The following is a 23,498-nucleotide window of genomic DNA, read 5'->3' as shown; positions in this document are numbered from 1 at the left end:
TTAACTTGTAATTTGCCATAATTTTGCGGAAGTAAAACATGTATGTATTTTATTCGTATAGCCGCGCGGCTATATCAAATTAATATCTATAAAGTATAAGCTAATGCAACTAGATGGTCCTTTTATCTTTATTTTTTAAATTAATTAGTATAGGTGCGCAGCTATACTCGGATTTTTTAAAATTCTTTTTATTGAAATAGTATCGCTGGGCAGCTATTCCTGGTTTTTCCCAATTTTTTTAAAAGAAATAGTATCGCCGGGCGGCTATACTCGGTTTTTTCCTAATTTTTTTAGAAAGAAATAGTACAGCCGTTTGGCTATACGGTTTTTTAAAGTTTAAAAAAAAAAATAGTATAGCCGGACGGCTATACCAGGTTTTTCTATAAGAAATAGGATAGCCGCGGTTATTATTTTTTTGTAATTTTTAAAAAATATATAGTATAGCCGGACGGCGATACGCGGTTTTTCTTATTTTTTTTAAAGAAATGGTATAGCCGTGCGGTTATACTCGGTTTTTTCCTAATTCTTTTATTTAAAAATCGTACAGCCGTGCGGCTATACTTTTTTTTTTTCTAATTTTTTTAAAAAGCGAACGTACAATACTCATACTGAACATGTAGATTTGTATTTTTCATATTTAATACACATATTTTTTTACAAAATGTTAGTACACACAATTCACGTAATATACACATAGTATTGATTACAAATAATATATATTAAGATATTATATAGTGGCCGAACTTTTAAGTTGTAATTTTACAAATTTTGCCGAATAAAATATGTCATATTTTATTTGTATAGTCTCTCGGATATACCAAATTAATATCTATAGATTATAAACTAACGCAACTTAATTATTCAAGAAATTATTGGGGGTTCAAATTCCAGTAGATATATTATATATCATATATGCAATGCATGGTTCTTAGAACATCTTGGGCTCTTCCTTAATTCATTGGGATCTTTTGATTTCATTATAAAATAATAAAGAAAACAATGAGATTAAGAGAGTATAACAAAGTCAGCAAAACTCCATCATCTTATCAAGAAAATAAGTTTTTTTTTTTCTACATCTTTCTCTTAATCATGATTTTGATCTTCTTAATCTATACCACAAAGAGAATCAAATCTTTTGATGTGTCGACGAACGAAAGAACAAAAACCATCTTTTACTTTTCTTCTTCCTAATTTTGTAGTGCTGAAATAAAAATCAAAGATAATGAAATAGAAACTTAAAAAACTCAACACCATTCAGCTTTGATAATACACCATTCACCTTAGAAACTTTCCACCATTAGCACAAACTTTCCACCATTAGCACAACTACATTTTTTGTTTAGAAAAACATAGACGTTAACCAACCCAACCATCCAAAATTAGAGAAATGGACCCATTAAAATTGAAGCATTGCACACGCAAAAGCTATTCAAGTATTATTACTGAAAGAAACTAAATTTTCTCAGTTCTTCAAGTCAATCCCGTAGTTCTCCAAGTCAGTCTTCCAATTCGTGTTGATTTGCTGCTGTGTGACAATCTAAATTTCCTCAATATACAATTGAGTCATGAAAGACATGACACAAACTTATAAAGGCATAATAAATTAAAACAAAAGCAAATTCATATTTTAAAATCTAAACCTGGTACTGAAAATTAAACCTCAGTGCAGAATTTGCAAACCAAACATTAATTACTTGAGAGACGGGCACTAGCGGAATACAATTGCAAAAATAAAAAATCAAATTTGTTAGTCTCCGTAGCTCTAGGCACGCTCAGAGAGGCTACTATGTATAGATGATAAAGGAGTCACTCCAAATTAAATAAATAAATATTATTTATAAAAATTTAAATTTAAATCAACCGTTAGTTTATGCCCGCCTTTCCCGCACGCTATAAACTGGCGCGAGAGAGGGAGAGAGAGCTCCCACTGGAATCTGAATCTGAATTTGGTTCAACCATTAAGGAAGATGTGACCGGCAGCCCTCTCCTCAAACCCACACCTCTCTCTCTCTCTCTCTCTCTCTCTCTCTCTCTCTCGTAAGTTTTTCATATTTTCTCTTCTTGCATTCTGGATCTGATCATTAGGGAGATCTGTAAGGATTTGGTGATCAACCTTCCCTTCATAAACAAATGTATTTCTCTGATTGCAAATTGGGTTGTGTTTGAATTGCATTATATATATATATACAGTTATTCTCTTATCCGGATGTCCGCACGTTATTATCGTGCGGATCCTATTGTAAACAGGCAGGAAAACAGAGAGGGGTAGTACAAAATACACTGCATCCGCACGATAATAACGTCCGGATGTCCGCATAAGAGAATTTCTATATATATATATATATATATATATATATATATATATATATAATGTTTTCTTTTGGTAATCTCTCTATGCAATGAACAATTTCTGGGTTTGTTTGTATCAATGCATGAAATGTGAATGAACCATGATTCCGTTTTCCCTTTGTTTAATAAATTATAATTCAATGGGGTTGTTCTGATATTTTTTGGTTTTTTTTGGGTATAATTTGTTTAGAACAAAATGGGGCTGTCTTTCACTAAACTGTTCAGCCGAATGTTTGCTAAGAAAGAGATGCGTATTCTTATGGTGGGTCTTGATGCTGCTGGTAAAACCACCATTTTGTACAAGCTCAAGTTAGGCGAAATTGTGACCACCATCCCTACTATTGGTATGTTTGCACATAATGCTTCTTAATTAATGGATATCAATCAAATGCATATTCTCTTTTACCGAATAAGAAGTTTGCTCATCTGTGTTTAAAATATTTAGACGTGACTACCACATGGTGTTACTAATTCACAAATTATAATATAGGTGAATAACATGGTTGATATATCATTGATATCTAGTGTGTAGTAGTAATAGATAAACCATGTGCACATTGATATCCCACGGAAGAATTTCTTGATATCTAATAAGTAGAACTTTGGTGAACATTTTGTATTGTTTATGGCAGGATTTAATGTGGAGACTGTGGAATATAAGAACATTAGCTTCACTGTCTGGGATGTTGGAGGTCAAGACAAGGTGAGATACATTATATTCCAAGATTAAGTCCCTATTAGTCATTTGTCTTACATTATTGGATTATTTTTTGAAGGGATAAAACTCCATTTCCTGGTTGTATATTTACATGTTTGTTCAGTTCAAATTTAGGATTTAAACTGGATTTACTTAGACTATGTCCTTTTACTATTTCTTTGTGAAGTTGTTCTGAACTTCTTATTATTGACCAAAAAATAGAGAACTTCTTGTTTGATTGGTGGTTGGTTGGGTTCAGATTCGACCTCTATGGAGACACTACTTCCAGAACACACAAGGGCTGATCTTTGTGATCGACAGCAACGATAGAGATCGTGTTGTTGAAGCCAGAGATGAGATGCACAGGATGTTGAACGAGGTTATTGGGGAGGGCTTTATTTTATTCTGATTTTCTCCTGATTTAGTGGTCAAGTGATTGAGTTGAGCCTATCTTGTTTTTATGAGCAGGACGAATTGAGGGAAGCTGTGCTTCTTGTGTTTGCAAACAAGCAAGATCTTCCCAATGCAATGAATGCTGCTGAGATCACAGATAAGCTCAGCCTTCATTCTCTTCGGCAACGCCATTGGTACAGTCGACAGACAACCGCCCCTATCGTCATTCTCCCTCCTCTATTTTTCTGCATAGGGCAAATACCTGATCATTGTTGACACATTTCTGCAGGTACATCCAGAGTACATGCGCCACTTCTGGAGAAGGTTTGTACGAGGGATTGGACTGGCTTTCAAACAACATCACAAGCAAGGCATGTTAAAAAGTCTATCTATCAATGCTTTTGATGAACTAATATTGCCTTTTTTTACTTGATATTGCAGTAAAATTATTTGATCCAATTTTTTTTTCCTATTTCAGGTTTAGAGGACTCTGCAGGGGTATCAGTAGGACATATACCAGCAACCCATTTTTTGATTACATACATTCATGCCATAAATAGATCGCAAGTTTTATCGGTATCATTGTTGCAATAGGAAAAGAATGCCTCTTATTTTGTGTCTATGTTTTGTAACCCTTTACCATGTGTTCAATGCGACTGTAGTCACTTCAGCCAACACACAAGATGAGACTTCACCACCGTGGAGCGGCTTTTTGCAAAAAGATGAGGGGGAAACTCCGTAAGATGTTGGGTTCTCTGGTCTCAATATCTTGTAGGCTTGATTTGTTAAGCAATATTCTTTATTAGTATGAAATATTTACCTTTTGTTTAAACGAGACACAGTTATCACTTTGCCATGGATTTTACTGATATCGAACGGGAAACATAAGAAGTCAAATTCTGACAAGTGAGGCCTATAATTTCTCAAAACCATTTCAAACAATACACACCCAAGCAGGTACAGGGGTCAAAAATTACCAATCAATTTCAGAAAAAGATATAATAAAAATTACCACTTTTGATCCCTTTGGCATGGAACCTCAACTAGAATGCTGGAAGAATGACCTACATTGAGGGAAAGCATCTAGGAAACTCGAAATCAGTTGTGGCGGGAATGCCTGTCCTTGTATGACAATAGGGTGGTATCTCTCCAGAAGTGACAATACAACTCTTTGCAGATCAATTTCCTCAAGGCAGCCTGCAAAAATCAAAATTTCAGTGAACGAATGCATCTAGAAAACGACGATTAACAGTAATTGCCGTATGCTATCTTGAAGGCAAAGTGAACAGCTAAAACAAAACTTGAACCTTTCTCAAAATCCATTTCCCGGTCTTCATCTTCTATATCACCCTCTTCGATACCTGTGCCATTTTCCAAGGCAAGAGCTGCTTCAGCATACCTATTCAGAAATTCTTCTTCAGTCTCTTCATACTCATCATCCTCCGAATCCTGAGAAAAAAAGGAACTATACTGTCAAGTTTCCCAATATCTGATGCATGAGAGAAAACTCATGGATAAAAAGCCCAACCCCGAACATTATCCATTATTTTTTAAAGTTCTTAATGCTATCATTCGTTTAGATGAAGAAAGTAAATTTTCATGAAGGGGATAATCACAGGAATCATAAAAATAGTAGGCAGAGTAACCTATGAAAATGAATAGCATAAGTTGATTGCACCATACATATTAGCCTTCTGTCATTAACAAGCAGTTCAGCATGTAGAGAAATTTTCATAGATGACTTCCTGAAATTAGACGATAAAAAAAATAAAATGCAAGTTAAACCTCATCATCATCTTCTTCTTCGATTTCATCATCATCCTCATCATCCTCAGTTTCTTCTTCTCCGTCTTCTTCCTGCTCTTTCCTCACTTCGTTTAATCGTACAGATGCTTCCATCAGTGAAGTAAAGCATTCCCGTAACAAAGCACCAGATGACTTTCCAAGTACCAACAGCCGTTCAACTACTTTCGCCAGTGCCAGCACTGAGATTCATTGACAGCCATTAGTCATGTCCTCAGTTATGCAAGTTATAGGGTTTGAGGAATTTATGTAACACAAAAGTAACTAAAATATCAGATCAGAGGCTGGAACACATTCTTATTTTCCCTGTTTGTGAGCAAGTATAATTAACTACTTTACCACTGCTAAGTGTGGTAGTTGTAAGTTTGTTTGATCATCTTCCTCTCTCAGTGTCGGGCCAAAAAAAAGATAAAACAATTTTCAAACTCCAACAAAACCTTCAACCTTTTCTCTAACCAAAAGTAACAGGATTTTTGACATGAGGACATGAACTTGGTAATACAAAAGATATCCACGTTAGATTTCAATATCAGAAAGGTAGTCCAAGGGTCCAATTCAAGAAAAGGAGAAGTTCTACTTCAGAGCCATTCATACCATAACAGTTAATATTGCAAAGGAAGCTCAACTCAAGGTTTCTTGCTTCCCATGGGCCTCTTTTTCCAAGGATTCTAAGGATGTTCCCCTTAGTTTGATCCTTTTAGATTGGTCTGCTAGTTTAGATTAAGCACAACTGATTTCTTTGTCTTTTAGTTGGATGGGTCTGCTATTTTAATCTCATTATAACAGAAATTCGTTTTAAAATAAATAAATAGGCAGGTAGTCTTGGCTAAGAAGTTAAGCTACCATGTACTAACCAATTAACTTTATCTCGGGTTCTGTTGATAGTCCAGGTTTGAAAGAGCTTGTGGAAACAAGTCCAAGGGCAGATACCCAGGTTTCAAAGCCCCCATCTCCATCCTTCTCCAATATAGCCTCTACAACTTCAGGATAACATAAATAGCATGATGATATAGCAAGTAGCAAAGGCTTCCAGAGAGGACCAGGCTTGCTTTTAACTTCTCGGAAACGGGAACATGTTGCCTGACAAAATGCAATTGCCAATGACTGCTTCACACCTTCTGTCTCAGGCAAGTAATGTGGGACATGTAGTAGTATATGAATACAAGAGCAAGCCTCCCATGTTGCAGAAGGATAGTGTAAAGCGGCCTCGCTTACGAAAGTACCAATGCCTTCTATTATGGAACGTTCAGGAACAGGTGGAGCTGGAGGAGATGGCATTTGTCCCACAATAAAATTCTTCAACTCATACTTCCTGTGTAGACTGACAACTCCCGTAATGCACTCAAAGACTGACATATCCTCTGATTCTTCCCAAGCATGCCAGTCGGCAATCAGATAAGCCCAAACTAATAACAACTCTGATACTTTAAGCTCTAGAAGTACATTACTTTCAGTAACAGATAGCATGATGGATTGGAGCAATCTTGATGCAGAATCCAAGCAAGATGGAGGGGGCAGAGCCTCACCTTCCTGACCCTGATAAAAAGAACAGAGAAAATAACATATGTAACAACCTGAAATCCAGAAGTGCTTTCTAATGAACAGAGGCACAAGCAGAGCAAATGCAGAGGATGGACTTTTAATAACCTATTCTTCAATGGCCAAAGACACAAGTTTCAAGTTTCAAGAAATGCTTTGTCTTTTCATTCAACATAAAGATAAAGTATTCTAGCCAAGTTTCTTTCCAAAAATTTACTAGAAAATAAAACTAACCAATGAATGCATTGGTGTAAGCCAAGCCTGTTGCAAGAGAGCAGAGAAAGCTCTGGCGATGGTAACTCTGCCTGATGCCCACTTTTCACTTGATTCATTCTCCTCAGATTCTTCACCCGTAAAAGTTTCCCAAGACTGGTCCATCACTGCTAATGTTTCAAAGCCCTTTTCAACCATCTAATATAAACAATGTCAGTTCATCAGTCTTACAACCTTCAGTCATATTCCACTGATAGTTGTAAATGGAACAAATTTTACATTCCAGAGAAAATCATGATTAGTTGGGAATTATATCATCAATGCATGTACCGAAAGGTTCAGGCAAACACAAAATACACAGTGAGCACTGCATAAAATGGAAAACAAATTGTCAAGAAAACAAAAATTCCATGAAAAAAGCAGTACTAATTTTGTACAGCTTATGATTTCATGGATCAAAATTGGTCAAGCACAAAATGATTCAATTTTGATAAAGCTGATTGGATGATAATCCATATACTGTATGAAACAGATAGCTGTTTCACTGTCTTTTTAGCAGCAGGTGCATCAATCCCTAACTGGTTAACATGTTATTCATAAGGTTAAACAAACTACTAGCCTAGCCATAGGAATCTACATATACTTGAGGCCATGGCTTCAGATCAGAAGGGATGCATTTCGAGATTGCAACAACCAATGTTGAAACAATATAGGGGATATGAAATACAACATTTTCATTTCCTGCCTCCACCATGGAACTGAGAAGCTGAAACAAAATAGAGCTCTCTTCCTCGTCATTGCCAATCCTACCAATGACAACTTGAAGGAGAGGAAGCCACTCAGGCGGTGGGTAGTCGTTCTGGAGATAGGACTTCAGATCAGTAAAAACCCATAATATCATTAAATAAGCAACAAGGGATCAACTAAAGGATTGATTTTGTGACCTACATCAAGAAGTCCCATAATAGCTGCAGCAGCAGAAACCCGCACGGGATAACAAGAAATATCCCCACTATCAGGCATAGTCAATGCCTTGAGCAATGAGGAATAGACATCTGTACTCATCTCCTGAGAATGAGACCAAATTTTTGAATAGTGGGTATTAACAAAGAAAAGAACATGGTTTTCAAGAAAGTATACGGAAAAGTAGGTTAAGAAAACATGATATAGCAGGTGATGCGTAGATAAAAATTTCTCATTTTTAATTGAAGTACAAGCATAGGAGATGGCATGGTAAGAAACAATCTCACTTCAGGTAGACAGGATGCAAGCTCTCCAAGCACCCAGTTTGCAGTGGCAACTAAGTACGGTAGGCTCACTGATAATTTATACAATGGTAACACACGAGTTTGAACCAGAGTAGTTGCGTATGCAGGTTGCTGCTCTCTTAGAAACTGTATCTCAATAAAAGAATTACAAATCTTCAATTGCAGACTCTTATTAGACCACAGGTGACCAATTTAAGAAGAAGCAGAGGAGAAAAAACCTTACATCTAACAAGCCACCATATGCCATCAAAACACCAAAATAACTGTAATTGTCATGGTACGAGAATCAGAAGAAGAAAAAAAAAGGTGTATAATGAGAGAAAGCATGTACACGTGAAAATTTAAAACAGTGATTAGTAGAAGAGGATAAAAATTATTACAATGCACAATGCATAAGGGGGAACATACTAACAAAGAGAGAAGAGAAAGAATTATCACCACAAATGTTGTACAACTACGAATTTATATAATGTGTTTTTGTACTCACTCATTCTGAATTCTAGTTTGGGATGAATTAACATCAGAAGGAATTGGAAACTTTGATAGAAATGGAAGCACCAATAGTTCTCCAATTGAACAGCGTTGGTTGTTTCTCTTGTTCTTTTCACTTTTTTTACGCTTTGATGACACTGATGAGCCATTAGCAGAAGTCCCCAATTGAGGTCCCTGTAGGCATTAAAACACAAGCTAAAAAATATGCTCTTCAAAATATGTGCCCAGAAATATTTCATCAAGGACCACAAAGGAGCAACCTTTGACACTGAAATAACACCAATTAAATTAATAGCACTTTTTCTGGCTGTAAATAGATCCTCCCTCCAGCCAGAGATTTCTTCCTGCATAAAAAAAAAAAAAGAGGTGATGTAATTTGTAAAGCTAATTGAAAAGGTGAATGAATCACGTATACAATCATTATAAGCTTCCCATACAATGTCAGATGGAAGATTTTTTCGTATGTACTCATCTGCATCTTCTTCCCACTCTGAGATATCCTACTTGAAAACATTGCCAGATAGGGAATTAGTTAGTTCAACTTCTAGCTTAAATAATTTTTAAATATATATATGTTTCTTTTTTTTTCATACTGAAAGTTTACCTTTTCATTCATTACCAATGCTTGAAAGATTGCAGAGTCCAACAGATATGAAAAATGTGGGGATACCAATCTCCATCCCTGATTTACAATTTAAAAAGAGTACATTAAAGAAAGAACAAATGGAACTTGAGGAATATCCAAAGGTCCACTTCCTAACCCAGACATTTGGCAGAATTTCCTTGATCTTTATTCACCAAAATATCCCATGGGGGAATAAAGCGTCTAGGGTAATATTCCATAGTAAAATTTACAAATTAGGAAACTTACTGGCCCTGTTTCCAGAACATGTGAAATCATATCAAAAGCTAATGAAAGAATCCTCTCAGATAAAAAATCCAGCCTCTGCATACAGAATAGTACTTTTTTAGTTCTAACATGACAAGAAAATCAGCAAAATGGTGAGTATAAGGGGTATTAAAATTCAGTAAGCACGAAACTCTAAGTTTAGAATCACACATAATAAAACATTAACCTCGACAAAATAAAACAATAAACTAAAAATGGATGATAAGAAAGATAAAAGTCAGAAAGCCAGAATAAGAAAGTCAAAAAACTTGGATAACAGACTTAGCAGTGAGAATCTGGAACACCACAAGCGTCGCTACTGTGCATGCTGACTGTGAAATGATGAATAATTAACAAATTCAAATACAAAACTTACACCAACATCTTTGCTATATTTGACTATGTTCAAAACACATTTTATCATGTCTGGCATCAACCTGAAAAAATAAAGGAACATAAAACATAAAGACCAACCACGACGACTTTAATCTAATCAAATTCAATTCAACATTGCTTTATTACTTATCAGAATGCTTTCGATGTCGAGTAATGAGAGTGCAGAAAATGAGCAAACTTCTTTTCCCAGTCTTCAACCTCATCAGGTACCCATTTTGTGGAGTAACCAAGTAATCAAAACTCAAAGATCCAAGAATGGCAATTAGATCATGACAAAATGAAGGTAGTAGAGGCACTAAAGCAGATGGCATATGCGACCTCACCTATGAAAATAGCAATGCTTCAAAAAAACAATAAAAAAGTGGAGGGGAAATGAAAGCACTGAGCAAGATAAATTTTTATGAATGCCTCATTATCATAAAGAAGATTGTTTACTTACAGTAAAATATATGCATTTGCAGACAACCAGAAGGACATTCTCTGATTCCACATTTGTTGTGCCATGAGTACCCAAAGCCTATTTGATAAAATATAGAAACCATTAATTTAAGCTCATAAAATACTAGAAAGGGGGCTAAGGAAATGAGGGTAAGGAAGCGTAAAGACAATAACCTTTTCAACAAATTGATGGAATACAGTTAACAAGGGCACAAGAATGTCCTTTGCAATTAGCTCTAGCTGTGGCGGTATTGGCTCCTTGGCAACTTTAGGGTTCAAAAAATACTGCCACAAAAAAGTTTGGGTATAAACTACTTAACCAAGTTAGTTCCCCTTCGGGATATAACATATATTATCACCCCAACACAGGCAAATGTAAGCCAGTGAAACCGAAAAATAGGAGAAATAGAAATAAAATCTGTAGACAACCAGATAAATGTAACTATATGATAACAGGGTACGAAGTTACCATAGAGATATCAGCAACACGTTTCCACATCGAGCAAAAAGATATTAACTATGTCGAATTATGCATGGGAAGGTACCAAGTACCTGAAAAGGTCTAAGGAGTGTCTGAAGAATCGTAAGGGCATTAATGGTGTTCCATTGGGAGTTTGCACCATTGTTAATTAGGTTACTATTTTGAATAGCTGACTGCAGATCAGGTACTAATTCGGGCCACGAATTCTGCTTAACAAACTCAGCAACAACAATGATCCGGAACTGCGAGCCAATAAATCAAAGCAAAGCTTATATATCACACGCTTGGTACTAAAAATTAAGCTGTTGCACTTAGAAAAATGCATACCACTTCAACCAAAATTTTGACAACTGATTGTTCGGACTGCAGCAAAGCTAGCAAGAGCTGGTCCTTGAACTCCTTGCTGACGTTTGATTTTGAATTCGGATTATCACAGTCGACATTTCGCCTAGTGAAGTTTTTCAGGTATGCAGCCGCAGCAACTTTCTGACCTTGATCTTGACCTCCTGATGTTGAGGTAGCACACAAATTGACATGAATTTTTCAAAGTAGTTCGATAACATTTTACACAGAAAAACATCAAAGAAACTATAGGGAGCATCAGAAACCATAAACCACACAAAATTAGCTTAGAATTGTGATTTGTAAGCCGTATCAAAAAAAAAATCGTGATTTGTAAGCTTAATTACCGGTGGAGATGGACAGGAGATAGTAAGGGAATTGGGGGAGCTGAGAGAGGCGATCGAGAGCTTCGGTCGCTGTGTGGACGGCGCTGCAATCGTGGCTGAGAGTCTCGTTCAGCAGCTGAGCGATTTGAGCTGCGACCTCCATAGCTAGTTTCTTTGTAGCAGAAACCCTAATTTCAGCGAGCTCAGCTGCGAAAAAGAGTGAGGGAGTGACAGCGAAAGTTATTGCGCGGGAAAGGAAATAAACATCATTATATTCACGAAAATGTAAATTAATTACCGAAAAATGAAAGGCGTGAACTAAAAATTAATTCATGGAGATGCGGGGTATCGAACCCCGTACCTCTCGCATGCAAAGCGAGCGCTCTACCATGTGAGCTACATCCCCATTGGTAAAGACTCTGAATATTACTATATTTATATTAAGTAGTACGAAATAAACTATAAAAAAGGCGATAAGTCACCTTTAGCTACTATAGTTCGTTAGTCGCCATAGTTTTAATTTTATTCCACTAGTTTTAAATCCAAGCAAATTAAGACACATTACAAATTTAGTCAAATTTCTTCCGATTTCATTACAATTTAAGCACAATATTTGACATAATTTGTAACTTGTCTTTAAATTCTCATATTTAAAACTACAACTATAAAATCGACAAAATTGAAACTACAAAAATTAAAATAGTAAACCCGACAAATTAATGTAAGCAAAACTAGCTTTTTGCCATAAATAAAGGCAATTGATAGAGCACGGGGAAAATGATGGCTATGTGTTTCGAAACCCATAAACCTAATGGCCACGTTCACTTCATGCAGAAGACACGTGGCAGAAGCCCACGACCAATGATATGGAGCCAAGCCAACTGCCGCAACTCCCTAGCCACGTTCTCTGCATGCAACGCGCCCACGCACTCTTTATATACTTACCTCACCCCCACAGAGAAAAAAAAAAAATCCATTCCAAACAAAGTGCTGCGAAAATGCCTGGCCTAACCATCGGAGACACACTCCCAAACATTGAAGCTGAGAGCACCCATGGAAAGATCAAGCTTCACGACTACATCGGCGATAGCTGGGCCATCGTTTTCTCTCACCCAGGTACGTATAATTAGCGCTAATACCATAATTAATGATTTCTGTTAGTTTAATTATGTGCTAATTAATTTGCTTACATGTAACATATGTGTAGGCGATTTTACGCCGGTGTGCACGACTGAGCTCGGGAAGATGGCCGAATACGCTATGCAATTTCAAGAGAGAGGGGTGAAGCTTGTGGGTTTGTCCTGCGATGACGTCCAGTCACACCTTGAGTATATCAAGGACATCGAAGCCTTCAGCACCGTGAGTTTCCAATTAATTGTTCGATTTTACTTGACCGATTGATATATGTTCAATTGTTAGGGTTTTGACATTTCTTCTGGTTTTTCATGCAAGTGCGGGCGGAAAGTGGAGTTTCCGATTCTGGCAGATCCGACCCGAGAGATCATCAAGCAACTTAACATGGTGGACCCTGACATGAAGGACTCATCAGGAAACCCGATTCCGTCTCGTGCCCTTCATATTGTGGGCCCTGACAAGAAGGTAGGGTGACCCAGTTGATTAATTTTGTGCAAATTAGTATAGTTTGAGGTCAATTAAGATATTTGTTGACAATATGTAGGTGAAGTTGAGCTTTCTGTACCCCGCAACCACGGGGCGGAACATGGACGAGGTGCTGAGGGTGCTGGAGTCGATGCAGATGGCGAGCAAGGAGAAGATCGCAACCCCGGCAAACTGGAAGCCGGGCGAGCCGGTGGTCATATCTCCTTCTGTGTCTCAGGAGGAGGCTAAAAAAATGTTCCCTCAGGGCTACAAGACCATGGACCTGCCATCCAAGAAGGAGTACCTGCGTTTTACTACTGTTTGATTTTAATTATGAACCCTAATCTAAAGAGTGTCGAGTAATATATGTACGTAGATAATGTATGTGTCTTTTGTGTTTTGTGACTAGTAGTAGCTAGCGTCTAAATATGTAGTGCCTATGTATGCCAAGTATAATGTGATCTATATATATGGACCAACCAACGATGTGTTGAGAACTTGAGTTTTTTTTTAGATTTTCTATGTAAACCCCACACTTCTCTTAGTTCACCCCATATTCTAAGTTCACCCCATCTTTTAATTTAAATTTTCACAATTTCTGAGAAAACCCCCCTATCTTTCCAAATCACCCTTAAATACACCCTAAATTGAAAAAATAAGAAATAAAAGAGATTTTCTATTTAAATCCCACAAATTTTTTTTCCCAGCAAAAAAACACAAACAAATAGAATTCCAAACCCAAAATTTAATACTTTATAGAGAAAGAGAATAACTTTACCTCTCTTTAAGAATTGTAACTGGAATTTCAACACTTGGGTATTGTTGAGTTCATAATCAACAAGTCTTTCCATCAACTTCCACACATATTTAAAGAGGTAGGCTCGTCAATTTTCTACATCTTTAAAAGAGAAGAGTAATATGACAATAGGATGTAGAGGAGTTTGTATTTTTCTAAAACTTAATATGAAGATTGGTGGGGTGTGGGGTGTGTATAGATGTACTATGGTTAATTATTAAGTTGGATGACTTTTTTGTCTTTTTACACAATAATAAAACTTACAGCTTAATTATTTAAGTATTGGGGTGAACAAAGGAAAGTGCGGGGTTTAATAGAAAATATATTCTTTTTTTCTTTTTTTTGTTCTTTGGTGGTTGAAACTTGAAATTTCTGATATGGGGTGTGAGTACTATTGGGCCTAGGCGTAAACGTGCATCAATTGGCCCAAGTTCAAAGGATTTTGGATGCCTTTATAAAATATAGGTCGGGAATTTTACACACTGAACTAATTACTATTTTCCTGTTACACTTAATAAAAGCGGGGATAGCTCAGTTGGGAGAGCGTCAGACTGAAGATCTGAAGGTCAGGTGTTCGATCCACCTTCACCGCATTTTGAGTACTCTTTTTTATTTATTTTTACTGTAGACCTGAAAGTGCATTCACTATGATATGTTACTCTTTATTTATTTATTTTTACTTTAGACTCGAAAGTGCAACTGTTCATATAGTATCTGAGTCCAAAATTTACGTATCTTTTGTGAATCTATCGATATACTTTTAGAATCGACAAAGAACACATATTAACGTGGCGCCAAATCAAAAAATGAAAAGTTAACCCTAGGCACCAAGTCCTAGGTATAAGAAACCCTAAATACTATGTCAATCTTAGCATAGCTGGAAATCTCAAAATAATTTGGCCTAAAAACATGGAATTTTGAAGTAAAATTTGCATAAAAAGCATGAAATAAATTTTATAGTAGAATGGATTTTTATTTTGGTATGATATTAGAAAGGATAAACTATGCAAAACTATGCATAATTGCGTAGTTTTATATTATAGTACAATTTAGATAAGTGCAAACGCGTTCAGCAAAGTCATCATGACTTTCCATGACAGCTGTCATTCATAATTTATGAGAGATTGCCGGATTTGTGGGATTTGTCTCCATTATTATCTGGGAGCTGTCACCTGGAATTTGTGAGGGCCGCTTAGAGTTTGGGCAAGTCATAATAAAAAAAGGGACATGTGGCCCTACCAAAATTGAAAATGGGGGACCAAAATTGCATTTGGTCGCGAATTCATTAAACAACGTCGAAATATTTTAGTCACCCTTCGAAAAGCATTTGTCGCCAATTGGTTGGTTGAAGTCTTAATCTATGCCTAAATCTCACAAAAATTTTGTCAACGGAATTACAAAATGTCCTCGCTCATAACACTATGGGGTGACCAAAGTTGCGTTGGTCGCCAAAACTTTGGTTGCATAAAAGGTTTTTGTGTGTGTGCATTCAGGCCCGGCCCTGGGCCAGGGCAAGAAGTGCGACTGCCCTGGGCCCTGACTCAAGGGGGGCCCAAAATTAATATTTTTTTGTCATTGTCAGGTCATATTTAACGGTTATATAAATAAAATAAAAGACCTATTGACATAAAGTAAAGCCAGCGGTGTTGGTTAAGCCTGGTTTTTAATTCAAGTCCTTCCCAAGTTCGAATCCCAGCATTGTGTTTCCTTCCTTATGCTTTTTTGAGGGTCTTCAAGTATGCAGGTTCTTTTTAGTAGTTCAATGCTTCTTCTTCTTCTTATATAAAATAAGCAGGTTCTTTTTAGTACTCCAATGCTTTTATATACATCTCTCATTTTATAATATTATGTAGAGATATATAAAAAACCACATAGATGCATCTCTCATTTTCTTTTTTGTCTTGGATCCTTTCTTATATAGAGATATATATAAAATAAATGATACTATGTAGATCTCATTTTATAATATTCTACTTTCACATAGATTTTTCTTGTGTGGTATATATATATAAGGTCTATTTTTGGCGTTGCCCCGGGCCTCGAAAATCTCAGGACCGGCTCTGTGTGCATTTTACATAAACGAAGAGCTCCTATGAAGTTCAAACAATGAGGAGCAACCATCTAGTCATACCAAGTCATTGCAACCTTTAATTTGTGTGACAACTAGATTATTATTTGGTTGATGGATCTAAAGTTAAGTGCCATTATTTGGGTTTTTTGGTAGAATCTTTGCATTATTTTGGGGTTTTTTGTATTGATCCAATTGCTAGGATCTTCAATTACTTTGAAAATTGAAGAAAAATTTATGGGTATGGTATCAAGAAATTAGTGAAATTTTGCTTACAACTTTAACTCAAGATATACATTTATCGTCATACTCAACAATTAACACGTGTCCATGAGTATAACTATGGTTTCACAAATGCAAAGCAAAAATTTAACTATGGTTATATGGTACCCATGTAGACATGTCAAGTGTTGAGCAAAAATACTTTCTTCAAGAAATATCAAGAATATTGGAAATATATCGCGGAAGAAATAGGTTTATCCTGATACATCGGCTGATATTTTCATCTTGCATTCATTAGTATACGTCACTCTTTTTTTATTTTTACTTTAGACCTAAACTTGAAATATTTTATTTGTTTTCTAGTTTTAGTCATCAATTGCGGGGATAGCTCAGTTGGGAGAGCGTCAGACTGAAGATCTGAAGGTCAGGTGTTCGATCCACCTTCACCGCACTCTTTCTCCTTTTTATTTCATTCTCTTTTATTGACCAGAACCTACAAGCCTTTTTTATATGCTGCTGGACCTGTGCCTTGCCTCCTCAATAACATTTATGCAAATCCATGAAAACTCACCGTTGATCTAAGAACAAACCCTAATTGAGAATCCCAACGCTGATACATAATTCACTGCTGCTACTTGGTTTCTTTCACTCTTTTTCAACTTGTGGATCCCATAACAGCTGTCTAAAGCATCAAAAGCTGTCCTAATTAATGGAGCAAATCCCGGCTACCTTTTTCACTCTGTTTTCACGGCACCTTCTACGGTGCACCAGGTGCACCCATGCACCATTTGTTGTTTATGAAGCATGTGCAGTGCACATGCCAATTAATTTGTACAAAAATAAAAAGAAAACCTGCTATAACAGGTGGAGGTAATAGGTTTCTTCTGTGATATTTTAGCGCGCTTTTCCTCAAACTGGTTCAGAACTTCAAAACCCAAAAACCTCTCCTACATATGGCGATCTCCTCCATGTATCTCCTCCAGTGATCAGTTGATTCCTAAGGTTGAAAACATTGGGTAGCAGTTGATTTGAAGCGTTTTAAGGTTAGTATTGAGCAATCTCAGTTATCTGTTGCTAAGCCCTAACTAACCTCACCTCTTTTTAAGTTCATTATGTTTATGGGTAAACATTAATCTCATCTCTTTCTTGCTAAGCCCTAACCAATCTCAAGAATTTTTAGGTTAATTTCTGTTTAGGGGTAAACCTTAATCTCACCTAAGTTTTCTACCAAATTTGAATTGAATTTGTGTGGGTGGGTAACCTTATTTAAAATTGTAAAATTTGAATGGAAGTTGCATCGTAATTTATCTTTTATACAGAGAACAAGCAGTGTAAAATTATGCACAAGAATTTCGTTGGATGAATAGAAGATGATTTATTGGAGCACGAATATACAATTGCATATGGGTCATGCAATTCATAGCTTTCTGTTTGTCAATTGGCATATGTGTTGGCATATTACTATCCAATTGAGTTTGTTTGATATGATTGGCGAGAATGCAATTTCATATATGGTTCAATAAACGTCCGTTTGATAATTGGAATATGAGCAGACATGTTATTATTTTAGTTTATTCGGTATGACTGACTAAAATGGAATTATATTGGGTTCATGCAATTTGTTTGTATGATTTGGCAATTGAATATGAGTTGACATATATTATTTGGTGAAGATTCCTCCATTGATTGGTAGCTATTTACTTAAGGTTTAAAGCACTTAGTTAGAAGTTTTGTAAGGGTAGTATTGAAGAATCTCATTTTATCTCTTCATAAACCCTAACCTTTTGTAAAATATGACTTGTGTTTTGCTAAACCCTAACCTCACCTCTTTAAGTTTATTTTTGAAAACGTAATATGAATTTCATTTTTGTGGGTGGGTAACCTTATTACAAATTGTAAAATAGTCATTACAGTCAGTAGGCTAAGAACAACCATTAAAAGTGTTTCGTGATGCGTCATAATTATATTGGATATGTAGAAGGTGATATAGTATAGCACAAAAATGCAATTGTCTAGGTGTAATGCAATTTCATTGCATCTCGTTGGCAATTGTCTAGGAGTAATGCAATTTCATGCCGCTGGTTGGCAATTGACTATGGCTAATGCAATTTCATAGCACCTCGTTGGCAATTGACATATACATGTTATTTTACGATTGTTTATTTGATAAGACTATTTTTTGTTTTGTTTAATGTGTTGTGTTCTTTGATGTTCGAACTATGGAATGGATTGAAAGATTTAAAAAATAATGGGTTGAAGTTAATTTCGTTCACATATTATTAAACATTGCATGAGAACAAGCATTGAGTTTGTTTTGGATCCCTGAGAATTACGTTGAATGGGAGATATATTGAAGCTCAAACATGCAATGCCTAAGGGTCTTGCAATTTCATATCTCCTCACAAAATATATGAGTTCAAATATTATTTTCCCATTGATATGAGTTGACATGTTATTATTTCATATAGTTTGACAATTTGCATATGAGTTGACATGTTATTATTTTCTATTGAGTTTATTTGATATATGAAATGTTTTTCTTGTTTAATGCAGGCTCATCATTAATTGGACTTATGAAATGGTGAAAAAGAACAGTGATGTGCATAGTAAAGGCAAAAATCCAAAAACAACAAAAGATGAGTCCAAGCTGATGATTCATCGCAAGACCGGTTACTTTAACTTTCTGTAAGTGTTAAACGGCTCTTGCAGTATATTAAGTACTTTTTATAGGACTAACTAAATGTGAATGTTTTAAATAGGAAAATAAAGGGTGATGAAATGAAGCAACAAAAAATAGTGGAGAAAGTGGATACAAAGGTGATAAATTGTAAACAATACATTTAAGTAGAGACGTTACAGTTCACAACTTATAATGAATTGATTGAATTTTATTATTTTCTTCCTCAGACGAAGAAGGAAATCGCAAATATGTGGCAAAAGTTGGATGCTACTCAGAAAGCAGAGTATGAATCTAAAACAGCTTCAACTAACACATCGAACAAAAGTTGTTTGAAGATAGCCACACGATGCAGTCCGAAGGATATACAGGACACTATAAATATTTTAAGCGATCAGAAAAAAGCAGCCATTGAAGAAATGGGATTTGTTTCGTTGTTGGAAATGAAGTGCGGAAAACTGTCTCGTTCAATGTGTCGTTTTTTGGTTGATAAATTTAATCATGGTGAATCATCAATCGAGCTACATGGGAAAACATTTAAGATATCTGTGGATGACTTCGTGCGCATAATGGGTGTTAAGGATGGAGGAGAGGAAGTTGACTTCACCGGATCCATGGATGACCAACACATTGTAAAGGTGCGAAATTCATTTTTGGGTGGGAAGAAGGTTTTAAAAAATAATGAGTTGAAGCAGATAATGGTGGGGACAGAAGAAGCAGACGACTTTTTCAAAGTTGGTTTTGTCATGTTTGCTCTATGCACGTTGCTATGTCCAACCACTTCCTTGTGTGTGAATCTAAAATATCTGCTTCCGTTAAGAGATAGCAAGGCAATCGCAAAGAAAAATTGGGCAAGTTATTCATTTAGATTTTTATTAGACAGTGTCAGGTCATTTAAGGAGAACAATCAAGTTTACATCGGTGGTTGCTTGTTATTCCTTCAATTGTTTTACCTTGATGCTATAGCTCATGGTAGCGTACTTGTGGATAGGTCTATGCTACCACTCACTGTGTGGGGGAAAGTAGAAACCGAAAAAATGAAGAAGTGGCTACAAAAAAAAGGGGGGTTTGAAAGTGATAAGGTAGTTGTTATGAAAACTGAATATGGAGGTCTCGGAGATGATGCCAAAACAATGACTCACTTTGCTGAAGAGTTAAGTTCAATAAGAAAGGATTTGGCAACTTTGGTGGTCACTGTTGCTCGTATAGACGAATCGCTCTCCAAGGTTATGTCTGAGTTATCATCAAAAAATGAAGAGAAAGAAAGAACATTGCACACTTCATGCCCTAATGAACGAGAAGTTAAACTTAATAAGGAAGATGATAACATGTTTGAAATGGGGCCTGATGGGGGACAAGAAGACCTTGGAAATACTAAACCTCCAAAAAGTAGGCCAAACAAAGAAGACGGAACTCCCAACGAGCAAGATGACAATGTGAAAGGATTTACAACTGTTGCTAAAACTTCGGCTCCCTTTGTTGAAGTCATCCATGACAGAAAACATCCAAAACAACCTCAGAATGAGGTATGATGAGTATTGGTTGTAGCTTGTTTGTATTTGTTTTCATAATTTCACTTGTTTGTTTACATGTTTGGATGATGACAATTATCGAGTATTTGATTTGCAGACATCATTGTACTATGGATTATGTTGTAATTTTATTTGGTTTTGTCCCTATGTAATAACAAAGTTAGGTGTCCTTATTTTATGCAAATTCTTTGTATCATTTAATATATGTTTGTTTCAGTTATATTGATTTGTAAATGCTATTTCGTAATGATTTGTGAGCACTAGGATAAAATGGGTCAGAACGACGTAAAAAGTTTGTTCTTAGAGAATTGTAGTTCAACTTCAACAAGGGATCCGATAGTGACTCGTGCAAGAGCGATTAGAAAGCCGGGTCCCCACATGAGAACTCCTTATGAAGACATCAATGTGTTGAAAGCTAAAGCAAATGCAAAAACCCAACATGTAATTGCTCACGAGCGGATTATGAAGAGATTAAATGTCGGTCCATTCCGGATGAGCAACGATATCTCTGAAGATGATAGAGATCTACTAAGTTTTGCATTTTGTTGCAATCCATTGGATCCAAATGTTTGGAGGTATACCCTGAACCAAATTTGTGAAATTAATTTTTATGTGTTATGATAATGACATAACAACAATTGATTAGAAGTTGTATTTTTTCTGTTTAACAGTGAACTACTCGTTAGCACTGGTGATGTAGCTATAAATCGTCACCATTTTGGAAGCCTTGCCCCTGGGTTGCCTCTCTTCGATGATGTAAGGACTACGAATCGAATATATATTTAACTACTCATTAGTACATGTTTAGAATGTTGGTACTAGGATGCTAACAATCGTGTCTTATCTTGTAATAGGTAATCAATGTAATGGCAGAATATTTATATGATACCACCTCTACAAAGTGGTTCCTACCTACGTATTTTTGGTCGGTAAGTAAATGGATAAGATTAATGAATGATATTTTTTGTGCTGCTAGTGATGTGTTATATCTCATAAAATACAGGACGGCGCCAAGCTTGTACGTCCCAGTGATCGTACAACATCATGTGGTAGGACACAAAAGATTTGTCGTCTCGCAAGATTTAATGGGCGACTAAAGGATTGCATGCAGGTGGGTTTCGTATGCAAGCTCCAATAATATCAATTATCGGTGATAATGAACATACCACTTTTTTGCAGATATATATTCCGATGCACGACGAAGTCATTGGTCACTGGTATCTTTTGATTTGTGACATTTTCCACAAGAAAGCTGAAATTTGGGACAGTTTACCTGATGTGCGTCACAATAAGAAACGCGAGAACGATTGCCATATTACTGTAAGTGGAGAAGCTTTTGTTCAATGTCATTATACGTATTTCTTTTGCTAAATGTTACTAATGTTGACTATGTTCTTGTGTATGCAACAGTTGTTGTACCTAGACTCTGTTTTTCATGAGGACATATTATCGGTATTTGGGACGGGGTGGACGTTCTCCTCCTTTTCTGTTGTGTCCCCATTGGATGCCAATCCCATCCAACCTAATGGTGTGGATTGTGGCATTTTTGTCATAAGACACATGCAATATTATCGTCAATTGTGGCATGACCGGGTATGCATTGCACATGTGCTATTTTTTTGGTAAAACTGATTAATACGTAATGAAACGCTAAATGTTTTTTTTTTTGTTGCAGTACGACTCTAATGTACAACGAATGCGACTTGCTATTGAGTTGCTCCGAAATGAAAAAAATCAATTGCGTGATGTGATAATACGTGAAACATTGAAAGTGATGGAAAATGCATCTGATTTTATGGCGAAGGGGAACAAGCTTGGTAATGTTGAGGCTAAGGACAAGGATGTGGCGGATATCACCATTACAAGAAAGAGGGTTTATAATCGGAAACAAAAACAATCAGCGGTGACTATACCAGAAATACGTACAGGTCGCGGTCAGCCTAGACCTCGGCGCCGCTAACAAGGTTGGGTAATGGGACTCTAATGACTGACCAGTATATATTTTTGTGACCTTAGATCTAATGCTGTGATGGTACTGGTTTTGGTGCATGCCCTATATATTTGGAAGGAGGGTCGCCATGGTATAATTTGACAACTTTTTTGTTTTTTGTAAAGTGATTGTCAAAGGATTCTGACCGTGGTTAGGTAGGCAACATTTTTTTGTACATCTAGGTCGAATGTCCTATTTGGTGTTAGTTTTTGGTTTCCATATTATAGATTATGACTAGCACAGGGTGTCAAAATGCAATTTGGTGAAGTTAATATGTTAACTTTGTTGGGTAACCATATGTACGAACAATTGATGAAGTTAATATGTTAACTTTATTTTGTGCTGCTAGCCTTGGTTCTGTTTCTATTGCAAGTTATGACGGTCATTCCAATGTTTTAGTGTTCAGCGGATTGACCATATTGGGTGACAATAATTGCCAAATCAGGGAACTGTAATTTATTGTTTCTGGATTCCAATTGCATTACAATGTCCAATTACTGCCTCTTGTTTGTCAATTGACAAACAGTATCTATGTATTTGTAATTCAAATGTGCGAAATCCTATGCCTGTTTGGTAATTGGTAAACTACAGTGTGCAATGCCTGCCTCATGCTTGATCTTTCTCCCTTTCCATGATTGAAGTACCTAAAAGAAAAAACAATGACTTTTAGTTCAAATCATACTAAAACGTAAATATAATACTGTTGTTACTTTATATTTAAAAATGAACAAAATAAATGAACACATTGCATTATGTAAAACCCCAAGTATTTGTGATTCACAAATGTAAGGATATCGTTTACTAATTTGTGGAATGCCTATGTCCATAATAGTGTACTGTTCGTGCTTATTGTTGCAACTATTTGTTCTTACAAGGACAAGGACCCAATTTACTCCTCCAAGGTTCATTCTCACCTTCACATTGTGTTGGGGGTCATTTCCCTTGTAAATTACAGTATTACGATATTAAGTATGACTTTTACAATGTA

At 36.1% G+C, this 23,498-nt stretch overlaps 4 protein-coding genes and 3 non-coding genes across 8 annotated transcripts; 5 read left to right on the top strand and 2 right to left on the bottom strand.

Moving 5' to 3' along the window:
* The first annotated feature begins 2,545 nt into the window (after positions 1-2,545).
* On the top strand, positions 2,546-4,199 carry LOC110752144 (ADP-ribosylation factor-like). The gene is made up of 6 exons (XM_021952751.2): positions 2,546-2,693; positions 2,982-3,052; positions 3,306-3,425; positions 3,515-3,633; positions 3,729-3,810; positions 3,918-4,199. Exons 1-6 carry the CDS (start codon positions 2,546-2,548, stop codon positions 3,921-3,923), a joined length of 546 nt encoding a protein of 181 aa, XP_021808443.1. The 3' UTR covers positions 3,924-4,199.
* A 137-nt stretch (positions 4,200-4,336) lies between these two features.
* On the bottom strand, positions 4,337-11,881 carry LOC110752135 (ARM repeat superfamily protein). The gene is made up of 21 exons (XM_021952741.2): positions 11,648-11,881; positions 11,286-11,464; positions 11,030-11,200; positions 10,652-10,762; positions 10,479-10,556; positions 10,166-10,362; positions 10,020-10,080; positions 9,626-9,700; positions 9,359-9,436; positions 9,192-9,254; positions 9,015-9,098; positions 8,750-8,928; positions 8,486-8,525; positions 8,245-8,388; positions 7,943-8,062; positions 7,638-7,853; positions 7,016-7,192; positions 6,097-6,778; positions 5,225-5,424; positions 4,747-4,888; positions 4,337-4,636 (listed from the first exon to the last, which is right to left on the bottom strand). The coding sequence occupies exons 1-21, from the start codon at positions 11,787-11,789 to the stop codon at positions 4,479-4,481; spliced, it is 3,297 nt and encodes a 1,098-aa protein (XP_021808433.2). The 5' UTR covers positions 11,790-11,881; the 3' UTR covers positions 4,337-4,478.
* Positions 11,882-11,959: 78 nt separating this feature from the next.
* TRNAA-UGC (transfer RNA alanine (anticodon UGC)) lies at positions 11,960-12,032 on the bottom strand. Its single transcript has one exon. It is a non-coding gene; the product is annotated as a tRNA-Ala (tRNA).
* A 576-nt stretch (positions 12,033-12,608) lies between these two features.
* PER1 (1-cysteine peroxiredoxin 1) lies at positions 12,609-13,738 on the top strand. The gene is made up of 4 exons (XM_021952099.2): positions 12,609-12,742; positions 12,834-12,985; positions 13,079-13,225; positions 13,305-13,738. The coding sequence occupies exons 1-4, from the start codon at positions 12,625-12,627 to the stop codon at positions 13,548-13,550; spliced, it is 663 nt and encodes a 220-aa protein (XP_021807791.1). The 5' UTR covers positions 12,609-12,624; the 3' UTR covers positions 13,551-13,738.
* An 803-nt stretch (positions 13,739-14,541) lies between these two features.
* On the top strand, positions 14,542-14,614 carry TRNAF-GAA (transfer RNA phenylalanine (anticodon GAA)). The gene has a single exon. It is a non-coding gene; the product is annotated as a tRNA-Phe (tRNA).
* Positions 14,615-16,689: 2,075 nt separating this feature from the next.
* On the top strand, positions 16,690-16,762 carry TRNAF-GAA (transfer RNA phenylalanine (anticodon GAA)). Its single transcript has one exon. It is a non-coding gene; the product is annotated as a tRNA-Phe (tRNA).
* Positions 16,763-17,151: 389 nt separating this feature from the next.
* Positions 17,152-22,858, top strand: LOC110746343 (uncharacterized). Of its 2 annotated transcripts, XM_088246822.1 has the most exons (11): positions 17,152-17,354; positions 18,865-18,996; positions 19,071-19,128; positions 19,219-20,514; positions 20,785-21,095; positions 21,192-21,276; positions 21,375-21,449; positions 21,524-21,631; positions 21,700-21,840; positions 21,931-22,113; positions 22,196-22,858. In XM_088246822.1, the coding sequence occupies exons 2-11, from the start codon at positions 18,890-18,892 to the stop codon at positions 22,478-22,480; spliced, it is 2,649 nt and encodes an 882-aa protein (XP_088102948.1). In that variant the 5' UTR covers positions 17,152-17,354; positions 18,865-18,889; the 3' UTR covers positions 22,481-22,858. The 2 variants fall into 2 exon arrangements, with proteins under 2 accessions (XP_088102948.1, XP_088102949.1); XM_088246823.1 differs by lacking the exons at positions 17,152-17,354; positions 19,071-19,128 and having other exon boundaries at positions 18,863-18,996.
* The last annotated feature ends 640 nt before the right edge of the window (positions 22,859-23,498 follow it).

Source organism: Prunus avium, chromosome 1 (genome assembly GCF_965620075.1).
Source record: "Prunus avium chromosome 1, drPruAviu1.hap1.1, whole genome shotgun sequence".
NCBI classification, from domain to species: domain Eukaryota; kingdom Viridiplantae; phylum Streptophyta; class Magnoliopsida; order Rosales; family Rosaceae; genus Prunus; species Prunus avium.
The sequence above is the reverse complement of the archived record's forward strand: the minus strand, read 5'-3'. Positions and strand labels throughout refer to the sequence as shown.